This window comes from Pongo pygmaeus, chromosome 3 (assembly GCF_028885625.2).
Source record: "Pongo pygmaeus isolate AG05252 chromosome 3, NHGRI_mPonPyg2-v2.0_pri, whole genome shotgun sequence".
Lineage (NCBI taxonomy): Eukaryota > Metazoa > Chordata > Mammalia > Primates > Hominidae > Pongo > Pongo pygmaeus.
Genome location: NC_072376.2, coordinates 3,001,710 through 3,014,283, shown reverse-complemented (window position 1 = coordinate 3,014,283; position 12,574 = coordinate 3,001,710). Strand labels below are relative to the sequence as shown.

The following is a 12,574-nucleotide window of genomic DNA, read 5'->3' as shown; positions in this document are numbered from 1 at the left end:
CTCAGTACAAACCAATGGCCACTTATAAATTTAGCTTAACAAGATCAAAAATGTTTCTGAGAGAAGTATGGTGCTGAAGAACTTGGATCCAGGATGAAGACAGCCTTGAACTGCTTGAGCCTTAAAACAACCTTCAAGCCCACAAACTTAAATCAGTAGAAGTGGGTCTGCAAAGCTCTGCACTGCTCAAGAAACCTGCGGAGGTTTCATCTGTCTGTCCATCTTAGCTGGCTCAAGGAGGAAAATGTCTTGGGGGTGGAGCCATGGGACACAGTGAACACAGGTGAGGGCAGAACTGGGCGCTAAAATCAAGGAATATTCCCCACCCACAAAGGGCCCTTTTGCTGATGGGCCAGTGTCTACTGAGGGCACCCTGCTCCTCCTTTTCTAAAAGGGAATTTCTACAATAGTCACCCCGCCTCTGCTCCCCCATGGTATATTAGGCATGAGGAGGGAAGATCATTTGGTTCTTTATGTAGGCTGCGGAATCCTGAGGAGCCACGTCTGGCCCTCATGGAGGAAACAGAGCAGAGGTCTTTCTGGTCTTTTTTTGAGACAGAGTCTTGCTCTGTCACCAGGCTGGAGTGCAGTGGCGTGATCTCAGCTCACTGCAACCTCCACCTCCCAGGTTCAAGTGATTCTCCTGCCTCAGCCTCCCAAGTAGCTGGGACTACAGGTGCGTGCAACCACGCCCAGCTAATTTTTGTATTTTTAGTAGAGACGGGGTTTCACCATGTTAGCCAGGATGGTCTCTATCTCCTGCCCTCATGATCCATCCGCCTCGGCCTCCCAAAGTGCTGAGATTACAGGCGTGAGCCACCGTGCCCGGCCTCATTCTCGTCTTTGAAGGGAGATTAGGATACCTGTAAGGGAAGAAGGCTGTGCATGGATATTTGGTGGCTAGAGGGCAGACATGGCACAGAGAGCCAGCTGTCCTATGCTGACTCAAGACATACTCCCATTATGCAGCTGTCCCCAGGAAGTGGCTGCCCAGCTAGTACTTCTGTAGCTCTGCCCCCTTTGCAGTTAAAAGTGGCCATGTGATGGAGCAATGTACAAAACGGGTGTACCGCTTGGGTGACAGGTGCACCAAAATCTCAGAAATCACCATTAGAGAACTTTTCCATGCAAACAAAACACCACCTGTTTCCCCAAAACTATCGGAATAAAAAACAACCAAAAACGGGTGTACCCACTTCCAGGGTTGGACCATAAAGCCCTCCTGTCCGATCCTCCACATTACCTGAGCTAAGTACTTGCCTCCATGACTGTCAGCTTCTCAGAAGGAGAGATTCATCTGTTTTTATTCATCCCTGTATCCCTAGAGCCAAGCTTAGTGCCTGGCACACAATAAACCGTTTTTGAGTGAAACTGAAGTAACTGGCACCGTCGTCGAGATGGTATAAAGAGGGCACTGAGATATAAAGCCCAGGTCTGGCTGGCTCCAAAGCCAATGATCTTAACTGCTATTCATACATTCATTCATTCAACAAATATTTACTGAGCATCTAACGTGTGCCAGGAACTGTTCTAGGCATGAAAAATACAGCAGTGAACAAAGCAAATAAAACTTCCTCCTCTTATAAAGCTTAATTTTAGGGAGAAAGCCTGACGAACAAAGTACAAGTAAAATATACAGTATATGAGATAATAAGAAGTGCTATAGAGAAAAATAAAGGAAGAAAAATAAAGAGTAAATGAGAGCCAGGTGTGGTGGTGTGTATCTATAATCCCAGCTACTGGGGAGGCTTAGGTGGGCTCGCTTGAGCCCAGGAGTTTGAGGCCAGCCTGGGCAACATAGCAAGACCCTGTCTCCAAGAAAAAAAAGAGTGAATGAGGGAAGGGGTAGTGGTCAGGAAATTCCTCAGGTGAGAGAACAAGCCCTGTAAGAAAAAGTTCTCAAGAGACAGAGGAAACCGTGTGGCGGCAGAGTGTGAGAGGGCGGACGAGGTTGGGGCGGCGGTCTTAAGGCCACTGCAGGGACCTCGGCTTTCACTCTGAGTTGTCTGGGAAGCCATGAAGAGAGTTCAGAGGAGGGGCCGACACAATCCGGCTTAAATTTTAATAGGACCACTCTGGCCACTGTGATGAGAACGGGCTGTCGGGGGGAAAAGGCAGAAGCTGGCCATGGTGTTCCAGGTGAGATGCTGACAGTTTGAGCCAAGTGATAGCAGTGGAGGAGGTGAGAAAAGGTCGGATTCTGCTGTGTTTTGAGTTGAGGGCTGAACACTCTGTCCAAGGATTGAGTGTGGGGGTGTGAGTAAGTCAAGTGCAGCTACATGAGCATTAACTGAGGTGCAGATGGAAACATCGGGGTGCTGGGGTTGAGTATTTGGAGTCTGGTGCAGGTTCTTTCTCATGCAAATGAGGCTTCCATACAGCGATGTCAGGTAGGCAGGAGCACAGTGAGCTGCAAAAGTTGAGTGGAGAGGCCCAGCCTGCAGGCGTGAACTGGAGACAGGAGCTTGTTTCAAGCCATAGTACTACAAGATCACAAGGGAGCGAGTGTGGATAGAGAAGGCGAGAAGACCCTGGACAAAGACAGGAGGCATTTGGTATTAAAAGATCTAGAAGATAACGGGGGACCAGCCAAGCCATCTGAGGCAAGCAGTGGAACAGGAAGGGTGATGATACAGAAGAACATGCTCACGGAAGAAAACATGACGCGCCACATCAGTGCAGCCCACAGGGGCAGCGAGACAAGGACCAAGAACTGATCCCTGAGATGTGGCAAGGGTGGCTTTGGTGAAGTGGTGGAGGTGAGAACTCGGCACCCAGCATCTAACTAACCCCACACTTGTTTGAAGAGTAAATAACAAGGCCAGGTGCGGTGGCTCACGCCTGTAATCCCAGCACTTTGTGAGGCCGAAGTGGGCAGACCACTTGGGTTCAGGAGTTTAAGACCAGCCTGGGCAACATGATGAAACCCCATCTCTACAAAAAATACAAACATTAGCTGGGGATGGCAGTGTGCACCTGTAGTCTTAGCTACTCGGGAGGCTGAGGCAGGAGAATTGCTTGAGCCTGGGAGGTGGAGACTGCAGAGAACCGAGATCGTGCCGCTGCACTCCAGCCTGGGTAACAGAGTGAGACCCTGTGTCAAAAAAAAATTTTTTTTTAAGAGTAAATAACACACACAGCAGTGCACACACTGTGCACCTCTGAACACGGGACTCCCCCTCCGCCCCCGCCACATATGACTAGACCTGGTGGGGCATGGAGCACACAATGCACACTGCAGCTACAAAAGGTCCCCTGGCTTGGTCTAAGGGACAGAGTGTCACAGGCTAAAGAGAGAGAGAGAAGAAAGGGGCCCTCTCCGCAGGTTTGGGGCACATGTGCTGGTGAACCCTAGCACCACTCTACCCCTCATTCAGCTGTCCTCAGTTCCAAAAGTCTCCACTGGCACAGTACAGCAGTCTGGTTCCACGCCCCCGCTGTTTGGCCCGGGCCCGGTCATACTCAAAGGTGGGCCAGCTATGCTGTCAATACTACGTAAAGACAAGGAGGCCAGAGGGTGAAGAACCAGGCAGAGCATGATGAGTCATGGGGCCATGGCGAGGTCAATGGTGGTTGGCAGGGCCACAGGCATTTCAATGGAGGACCATAAACAGACACTAAAGTCTGGGCAGCATACTGGGTTGAAAACTGTCAGAGGATTCCTCTAAGTTTTTGAGGTCCCCAAAAGCAGGCAGTAAAGTGGGGCCACAGTGTTTGAAGGCCCAAGGATCCCCTCTATGGGCTGCCTTCATCTGTTTCAGAGGTACCTGTTACAGGTTGAATTCGTCCCACCCTAAAAAACATATGTTAGAGTTCTATTCCCCAGTTAGCCCCTAACCCTCAAACAGTGATCTTATTTGGAGATAGGGTCTTTATAGAGACAATTAAGTTAAAATTAGGTCATTAGGGTGGGCCCTAATCCAACATGATTGGTATCCTTATAAAAATGGAAAATTAGACACAGACACGCCCACAGAGGGCACGTCACGTGAAGATGAAGACCGATCAGAATGATGCTCCTCCAAGCCAGGGGACAGAGACTGCCAGCGAGCCAGCAGAGGCTGGGAGAGAGGCCTGCGACAGATTCTTCCTCACAACCCACAGAAGGAACCAGCTCCGCTCACAACTTGATCTTGCACTCCGGCCTCCAAGACTGTGAGACAATAAATGTCTGTTGCGGGAGACATCAGGTTTCTATCACTTTGTTACACAGCCCTAGCAAACTCACACAATACTATCCTCCACCCTTTCTTCTTCCTGCTATTCCTGCCAAGTTTCTTTTCCTTGCATTTTTGGGCCACTTCTGCTTCAGATACAGGCATACCTAGCGTGCTCATTTCCTCGTCCTTGTTCATTCATTCATCCAGCAGCTATTTATTGAGAACTTACTATAGGCCACAACATTATGCAAATGACCTCAGAGAAGCATTTAAAGGACTTCATGAGGTGCTGACAGTCCTCTGGCCAATGAAGCAAGCAAAGCTGGGCAAAAGGTGCTGAAACAAGCATGAAGAATCCTACAGATTATTTTGTTTGAGGTAAAGGTAGCAAAGCACAAAAATGTAAGATGAGACTATTAATTTGCATTTTGGAAGTAATCTGCATATCAATTAACCACATATTTACTGGAGACTGAATACTGTTACCAAATTAGTCTTTATGACCATGACACAAATGTTAATAAGCGATTTTGCACATATGTACAAAATACCGTAAATATTTCTGCTAAAAAGTAACTTAAGAAAGCCCTAATTCTAGAGTTTTTTCAGGAGCTTTAATAAAGTCAAAATGATTTTTGCTGTATCATTTTTCTTTAAGGTAACCATTGCCTAATTTGGGTCAAAATATAAAGCTCAACAACATTCTTTTTTTTTTTTTGAGATGGAGTCTCACCGTGTCGCCAGGTTGGAGTGCAGTGGCACGATCTCGGCTCACTGCAACCTCCACCTTCCAGGTTCAAGTGATTCTCCCGCCTCAGCCTCCCGAGTAGCTCGGACTACAGGTGCGTGCCACCATGCCTGGCTAATTTTTGTATTTTTAGTAGAGACGGGGTTTCACCATGTTGGCCAGGATGGTCTCAATACCTGGACCTCGTGATCCGCCCGCCTTGGCCTCCCCAAAGTGCTGGGATTACAGGCATGAGCCACCGTGCCTGGCCAAGAATATTCTTTTATAGTATCAGTGGTATAGATATTTTTGGTCCTAAAGTAGCATAAAGCCACTAAACCCAATATTTGCTTCACTGACCAAGAAATAAAAATCCTGATTTAAAGCCATTATAATCTAGATAAACACAGTAGAAAATATAAGAAAACCAAACTGACCTGGTTGCTAATAACCTGGCTGATTGACAGCATCCCAAATTAGCTGTACCATAATGATGGTAACAGACGGTAGACATTATTGTTTTGGGAGAATGGGGTAACCTTTTGTTGGCAGAGAAATAATTTGGCTGACTACTACACAGATTACTTCAAATATCTGACAGATAAGAAATACTATGTTTATAACTCTTTCTAGAAAACTTGATCTTACATGCTGTTGAAAATTCTAAAAGTCCGGGTGTAGTGGTTCACCGTGTAATCCCAGCACTTTGGGAGGCTGAAGTGGGAGGGTAGGATCACTTGAGTCCAGGGGTTCCAGACTAGCCTGGGCAACACATTGAGACCCCATCTCTACAAAAAAACACAAAATTATCTGTGCATGGCAGTGCATGCCTGTGGTCCCAGCCACTTGGGAGTCTGAGACAGGAGGATTGCTTGCCCCCGGAGTTCAAGGCTTTGAGGCTTCAGTAGCTATGATTTCCCCACCTGCACTCCAGTCTGGGCAACAGAGTGAGACCCTGTCTTTAAAAAAGAAAAAAGGCTTGGCATTGTGGCTCACGCCTGTAAATCCCAGCACTTTGGGAGGCCGAGGCGGGTGGATCACCTGAGGTTGGGAGTTCGAGACCAGCCTGACCAACATGGAGAAACCCCATCTCTACTAAAAATACAAAATTAGCTGTGCGTGGTGGTGCATGCCTGTAATCCCAGCTACTTGGGAGGCTGAGGCAGGAGAATCGCTTGAACCCAGGAGGCAGAGGTTGCGGTCAGCTGAGATTGTACCATTGCACTCCAGCCTGGGCAACAAGAGCGAAACTCCGTCTAAAAAAAAAAAGAAAGAAAAGAAAATTTGGCCAGGCACAGTGGCTCACACCTGGAATCCCAACACTTTGGGAGGGCAAGGCGGGTGGATCATTTGAGGTCAGGAGTTCAAGACTAGAAAGAGCAGTCTTTTAACTTCCTCAGCTAGGGAATTTCAAAGGCAACTTTGAGGATTCTCTGCAATCGCTCCTCTATCCAGTGTCTTCTACCTTCAGCATCTCTCTGATCTCCTCTTTCCTCTCCTTTCTCCTAGCTACCCCTCTGGCCCTAGCGCATATGGCCTATGCCTGCTTACTATGTCATGTAAACAGGCCCTTGCAATGGCCCTTTGTTGGTTTCTTCTGCAGCCCCTCCCTTACTTCTCCCCGACGGTGTGTGTGTTGGTGGGACTGTCAGTCCAGCTGCCTGGTTCCCCCTTAGCCACGGATGCAGGAAGGGAGCCAGAGCCAAGCCAGCCAATTGGTGCTCTCTCCCAGGATAAGAATCATGAAATTCTCCCAGGATAAGAATCATGAAATTCATGAGGCAAAATCAGATAAATAAAATAAAAAGATACCTGCTGTCACAGGAGTGACAGTTGAGACCTGATTATCAATCAGCAGCCCCCTGTCTAAAACTATCCGAAACTGCAACTACCAATGCCACCTGGGCGCTTCCAACCCCCATCTCTGCTGTAGAGTTTCCCTTGGCACTCACCGCTTGCTACTATGCCACGTATCTTATTTATGTGTCTCAAGACTGCCTCCCCTATAAGAATGTGGTCTCCAGAATGGCGGGAATTTCTAAACATGTTGTTTATTGCTATAGGAACAGCACCTGGAACATTCTGAGTACACATCTGCCAAATGAATGAATGAATGAATGAATGAGTGAGTCCCAGCTCCTGTTCTTTCCAGCCTGATTATTAGGTTCTTACTTTGATTCTTTGAGCTACCCAATATCTTCTCCATAAATTTCCTATTTGCTTAAGTTAGCAAAAGTTCTAGGGAGGAAGCCTCAGCAAGAGACAGCATTAATAATAACAGGTATATTAACCATGCTGCAGGTATTAAAGAAACTGCTAAATAACACCGCAGCCTGAAATCAGAACAATTGCAATATGTAAGACCAAAACCCACATTAAATGCATGTCTTACGTATTCCTCTCTGCATTTGTTTTCAATTTCTCCAAGAGATAAGATGGTGTTAAAGTCTCCTCAGAAGTATGATGTGAAATAATCTAAGGTTATTTAAAAAATAAAAGTTATAAGGTGCTTAACAAATAGTATTATACAGGGAAAAAAATCCTAAATTAAAAAAAAAAAAAAAAAAAACAGGTCGGGCACAGTGGCTCACGCCTGTAATCCCAGTACTTTGGGAGGCCGAGGCAGGTGGATCACCTGTGATCGGGAGTTCAAGACCAGCCTGACCAACATGGAGAAACCCCACCTCTACTAAAAATACAAAATTAGCCGGGCATAATGGTGCATGCCTGTAATCCCAGCTACTCGGGAGACTGAGGCAGGACAATTTCTTGAACCTGGGAGGCAGAGGTTGCGGTGAGTCGAGATCACGATTGCACCATCGCACTCCAGCCTGGGCAACAAGAGCGAAACAATGTCTCAAAAAAATTTGTTTTTATATTTATTAACAATATGATCTATGAACCTATGAATTATATCAAGGAAAAAAAATAAAACACCAACAAAAATCCAACACGGGCCGGGTGCAGTGGCTCACACCTGTAATCCCAGCATTTTGGGAGGCTGAGGTGGGTGAATTACTTGAGGTCAGGAGTTCAAGACCAGCCTGGCCAACATGGCAAAACCTTGTCTCTACTAAAAATACAAAAAATTAGCCAGGAATGGTGGCGAGTGCCTGTAGTCCCAGCTACTTGGGAGGCTGAGGCAGGAGAATCACTTGAACCCAGGAGGCAGAGGTTGCAGTGAGCTGAGATCGCACCACTGCAATCCAGCCTGGGCGACAGAGTGAGCCTGTCTCAAAACAAAATGAAACAAAATAAGACCAAACCAATATGATCATTTCACACTTCCTTCGTGTCCCTGGCAAAGTGACACACAAACGCTTTCAGTGCAGCATCATCTGCCAACATTCCTGAAAGGAAAAGGTTCTAACAATCTTCTGTTTAGACCATCTTAGTCTGTTCAAGCTGCTCTAACAAAATACTATAAACTGAGTAGCTTATAAATTGCAGAAATGTATTTCTCACAGTTCTGGAAGCTAAGAAGTCCAAGATCAAAACAGATTTGGTGTCTGGTGAGGGCCCACTTTCTGATTTATAGCTGGCACCTTCTTCTGTGTCCTTCACATGGTAGAAGGAGTGAGGGGTGTCTCTCTAGTTTCTTTTATAAAGGCACTAATACCATTCACGAGGGTTCCACTCTCATGATCCAATCACCTCCCAAACGCCCCACCTCCTAATTCCATCCCCTTCGTAGTGAAGATTTCAACATAAGAATTTTGGGGGAACACAAACATTCAGACCATAGCAGGGACCAGAGAGGGAGGGGGGGATTGAGACTGACTGATTCTATTTGAAATAAATTCAGGAAATGACCGGACTCACTAATAATATTAAATCAACATTGCACTTCTCAGGACCAGAATATAACTCTTGCGCTACATTCATTCATTTCAAAGGTTAATTTTCTAGTATATGAGCCAGTGAAGCTAAACAAGGAGCTGAAGTTGTTTGGACACATGAAGTTATGTGTCCAAGAAGACACCTCCTGGTACTTCCTGGGAGATACTTTAAAGTAACAAACGCAGTCATCAACTTGGGAAAAAGCCCTAAAATATAACCAATACTCAGCATGTATCCATGTATTTCTAATACTATATATTCAACTTCTCTAACCATTAATCAAGCTATACATAATGACTCTTTCTGACCCCAGGAGCAAATACTCTCACTCAATGGGGACAGGCCTCATAATCACACTACCATGGAGTTAATATGAGATATTTCAGGGAAAAAATTAAAACTTTTTTTTTTTTTTTTTCCGAGATGGAGTCTCGCTCTGTCATCCAGGCTGGAGTGCAGTGGCACAATCTTGGCTCACTGCAAGCTCTGCCTCCAGGGTTCACGCCATTCTCCTGCCTCAGCCTCCCGTGTAGCTGGGACTACAGGCGCCAGCCATCACGCCCGGCTAATTTTTGTATTTTTAGTAGAGATGGGGTTTCACCATGTTAGCCAGAATGGTCTCAATCTCCTGACCTTGTGATGCGCCCGCCTCAGCCTCCCAGAGTGCTGGGATTACAGGTGTGAGCCACCACGCCCGGCCAAAACTTTCATTTTTCTTTTTTTAATTATTATTGTACTTTAAGTTTTAGGGTACATGTGCACAATGTGCAGGTTAGTTACATATGTATACATGCCATGCTGGTGTGCTGCACCCATTAACTCGTCATTTAGCATTAGGTATATCTCCTAATGCTATCCCTCCCCCCTCCCCCCACCCCACAACAGTCCCGAGTGTGGTGTTCCCCTTCCTGTGTCCATGTGTTCTCATTGTTCAATTCCCATCTATCAGTGAGAACATGCGGTGTTTGGTTTTTTGTCCTTGCGATAGTTTACCGAGAATGATGATTTCCAATTTCATCCATGTCCCTACAAAGGACATGAACTCATCATTTTTTATGGCTGCATAGTATTCCATGGTGTATATGTGCCACATTTTCTTAATCCAGTCTATCAACTTTCATTTTTCAAACCATCACTGTGGTCTTAGGTTTTGTGACAGAATCTGGTTTTATGTTATTTAGCATTTATAGAGCACTTATATTTACCTCATTATCTAATCTCTGCAGCATTATAAGGAAGGCGGCTTGGTACAATTCCGTTTTGTAAATCACATGCAGATAGGAAGGTAGTGTAAAAAGAAAACTGGTTTAGCTTCAATCTGACTTCCACTAAGGATGATTCTGTTCCATGACCAATTTGGAGTTCACAGTGGGGGATAAGAGGCACAATCAAATGCTCCACTGAAAATGGCTGCTGAGAATGCATGCTGTTCTGGGACTCCCTGATCGTCTTAAGGGAAAAAGATCCCATTCTCTTCCCACCCATTCTCAGTTCTTCTATTCAAAATAGTGTGAGTTGGTGCACAAAAATACTGAGAAGATGAAGTCTTTGTTTTAGACTTTTTTAAAGAGATGTGTTTTGCCCAGGCTGGACTCTCCTGGGCCCAAGTGAGCCTTCCACCTCAGCTTCCAGAGTAGCTGGGACTACAAGCGTGGCCGCCACCTTCGGCTCCAGGCTGTCCTTTAAATATGCATCGCCGGCTGGTGTGGCATCTTCAGTCGGCATTTACCCTGTCCTGGAGCACAAAGTCCAAGCAGAGCTGCTCCATCACGCCAGGAAATAGAGGAAATCAGCAATTCCGTAAGAGTGATGGGGTGTGAAGAACTACCGTGGCTGGCACGGGGACTTGAGGTCCGAGGCTCTGTCGCCAGCTCTCTTGAGAGGCAAGCAAGGGAGACATGAGGTCCGAGACAAAGGATTGCACAGAGGATTGTGGGGGTCTCCCGCTGAAGGGCTGGACCAACTGATGCTTTTGTGGTGGGATGCAGAGGACTAGAGAGACCAGAATGGGTGAAAACAGGAGGATATTTATTTTAAGGTATGCAGCAGCTCAGTGGATTCACATCCAAAAAGCTGAGCCTTGAACAAAGACTGAGCAGGATTTTTATAAGCAAACTTACAGAAGCAAAACAAAGGCAGTTAATCCTATAATGTCAGGTCACATAATCTATAGCATAACTGATGACTTGGCATAACTTGTGGCCTTGCATAGCTGGTGGCCTTGTAGCTGCGTCGAAAGAAAAAACCAAGAACTGGCTAAACACAGACATTTGTCCTCTTTTTTTTTTTCTTCACCCCTGCTCTGGAACGGGGGTGTCTGGGGCCTATTCCTTTGGATTCGACTTCTCAAACAGAACAGCATTATCTTATAACTGTCCTTGAAGTGAGCTTGCTAAGCAAAAGAAAACTTGTTCTCCTTTTTAACCCTTGCCTTGCCACATTCCGGCCTTGGCTTTTTCTTTTCTTGGAGTGAATGAATGCAGTACTTATTATTATTTTTAAATTTCTGCCTCACTTTAATAATGATAAAAGGCTGAATTTTTGCCAACTTATCCATCTGTGACCACGTCGTGCTAAAGCACACTTGACACACCATAGAGCCTCAGATCAAACCTCAAAACCAAGCAGCTATGTTAAAAATAACATTGCCCTACAATCATTATCGGAAGGTTCTCACCCAGAGTAGTTCCCAGGCTGCTATTCTTTGTCCCCCTTAAGACCATAAAGACACCGTTCTTTTTTGGTGGGACAGGTTGTCCAACACAAGCAGGACACTGCCTGCCCCATCCTGAAGCAACACTGTCACCGAGGTCACACCGAGAGGACAGGACAAGGACACAGGGCAAGACTAAGAAGAGCAAAGCGCAGACTTCTCTCATCTGGGCCAGGAGATGGGGGCTGGGGACCTGGCCCGGGCAGCCTGACCACACTGCACAGACCCCGGCTCCGGCTCCGTGCAGATCTGGGTTCCCCCAATGGGAGGTGTCGGGGCTCTCCAGGGAAATCGGGGTTCTCCGGAGATGTCGGGTTCCTTCAGGGGGGCCAGGGTTCCCCAGGATTCGGGGTTCTCCGGGGGGAGGGAGTCGGGGGCGCCTGCCGCGCACCCACCTTGACGCGCTTTCAGCAGCAGCGAGTTGGCCACGATGTTCTCGAGCTCCATGTCCTGGCGCCGCCGCCGCCGGCGGATTCTGCGAGACCGATGAGACTGAGGAGGAGGAGACTGAGGAGACGGAACAGGAGGAGACGCCGCCGCCCCCGCGCATAGCTCGCCGGGCGCCACCCGCTCCTCGAGCTCCGGACACGATCCCGGGGGGCTGCTCCGCCGCCGCCGCCGCCACCACTGCCACCGCCGCCGCCCCCACCACCACTGCCACCAGGGGCGCCGCCGCCGCCGCCTCCGCCGGCCCTCACCAGCAGGGGAGCGGTCGGGGCGAGGGGAGGGGGCAGCCCGACCGCGGCAGGTCCCAGCTGTCACCGCTGCCGCGCTATCGCCCCGGTTCTTCTTGGCCCCATCGCCCTCGCCTCGCGCGCGCAACTCCCTCCTCAGTGCCCTGCCCCCGGGCAGCCCCGAGTCAATGCCGTGGCCCACTTCGGACAGGGGCTCACTGGCAGGGGCGCCGCCGCCGCGACCGGCGACCCGCACCCGGGCGGGCTCGGCGCTAACGGCTTAGCTGAAGAGGGAGCGCCCCTCGCCGCCGCGGCCGGGGCACTACCGCTCCCAGAAGGCCCTGCGCCAAGAGTACACGGCGGGCCGCGGCGCGTGGCCTGCTGGGAGTTGTAGTCGCTGAGCCTATCGGCGACTAAGCCGACCAGAAGCCTGCGGGAGCGGCGTTTACTTCTCGCGAGT

General features: G+C 48.1%; 1 protein-coding gene across 17 annotated transcripts in view; it reads right to left on the bottom strand.

Annotated features, from left to right (window-relative positions):
* The window catches only part of GRK4 (G protein-coupled receptor kinase 4), an 80,105-nt gene extending 67,592 nt beyond the window's left edge, over positions 1–12,513 (bottom strand). For 6 of the 17 annotated variants that reach the window (XM_063664438.1, XM_054486620.2, XM_054486626.2 and 3 more), the window contains exon 1: positions 11,836–11,960. In XM_063664438.1, the coding sequence (XP_063520508.1) occupies positions 11,836–11,887 (52 nt within the window). In that variant the 5' untranslated portion in view covers positions 11,888–11,960. Of the gene's footprint in view, positions 1–11,835; positions 11,963–12,138 lie in introns of those variants that run through there. The other 11 variants (XM_054486619.2, XM_054486625.2, XM_054486633.2 and 8 more) reach the window with 7 other exon arrangements.
* Between the last annotated feature and the right edge of the window lie 61 nt (positions 12,514–12,574).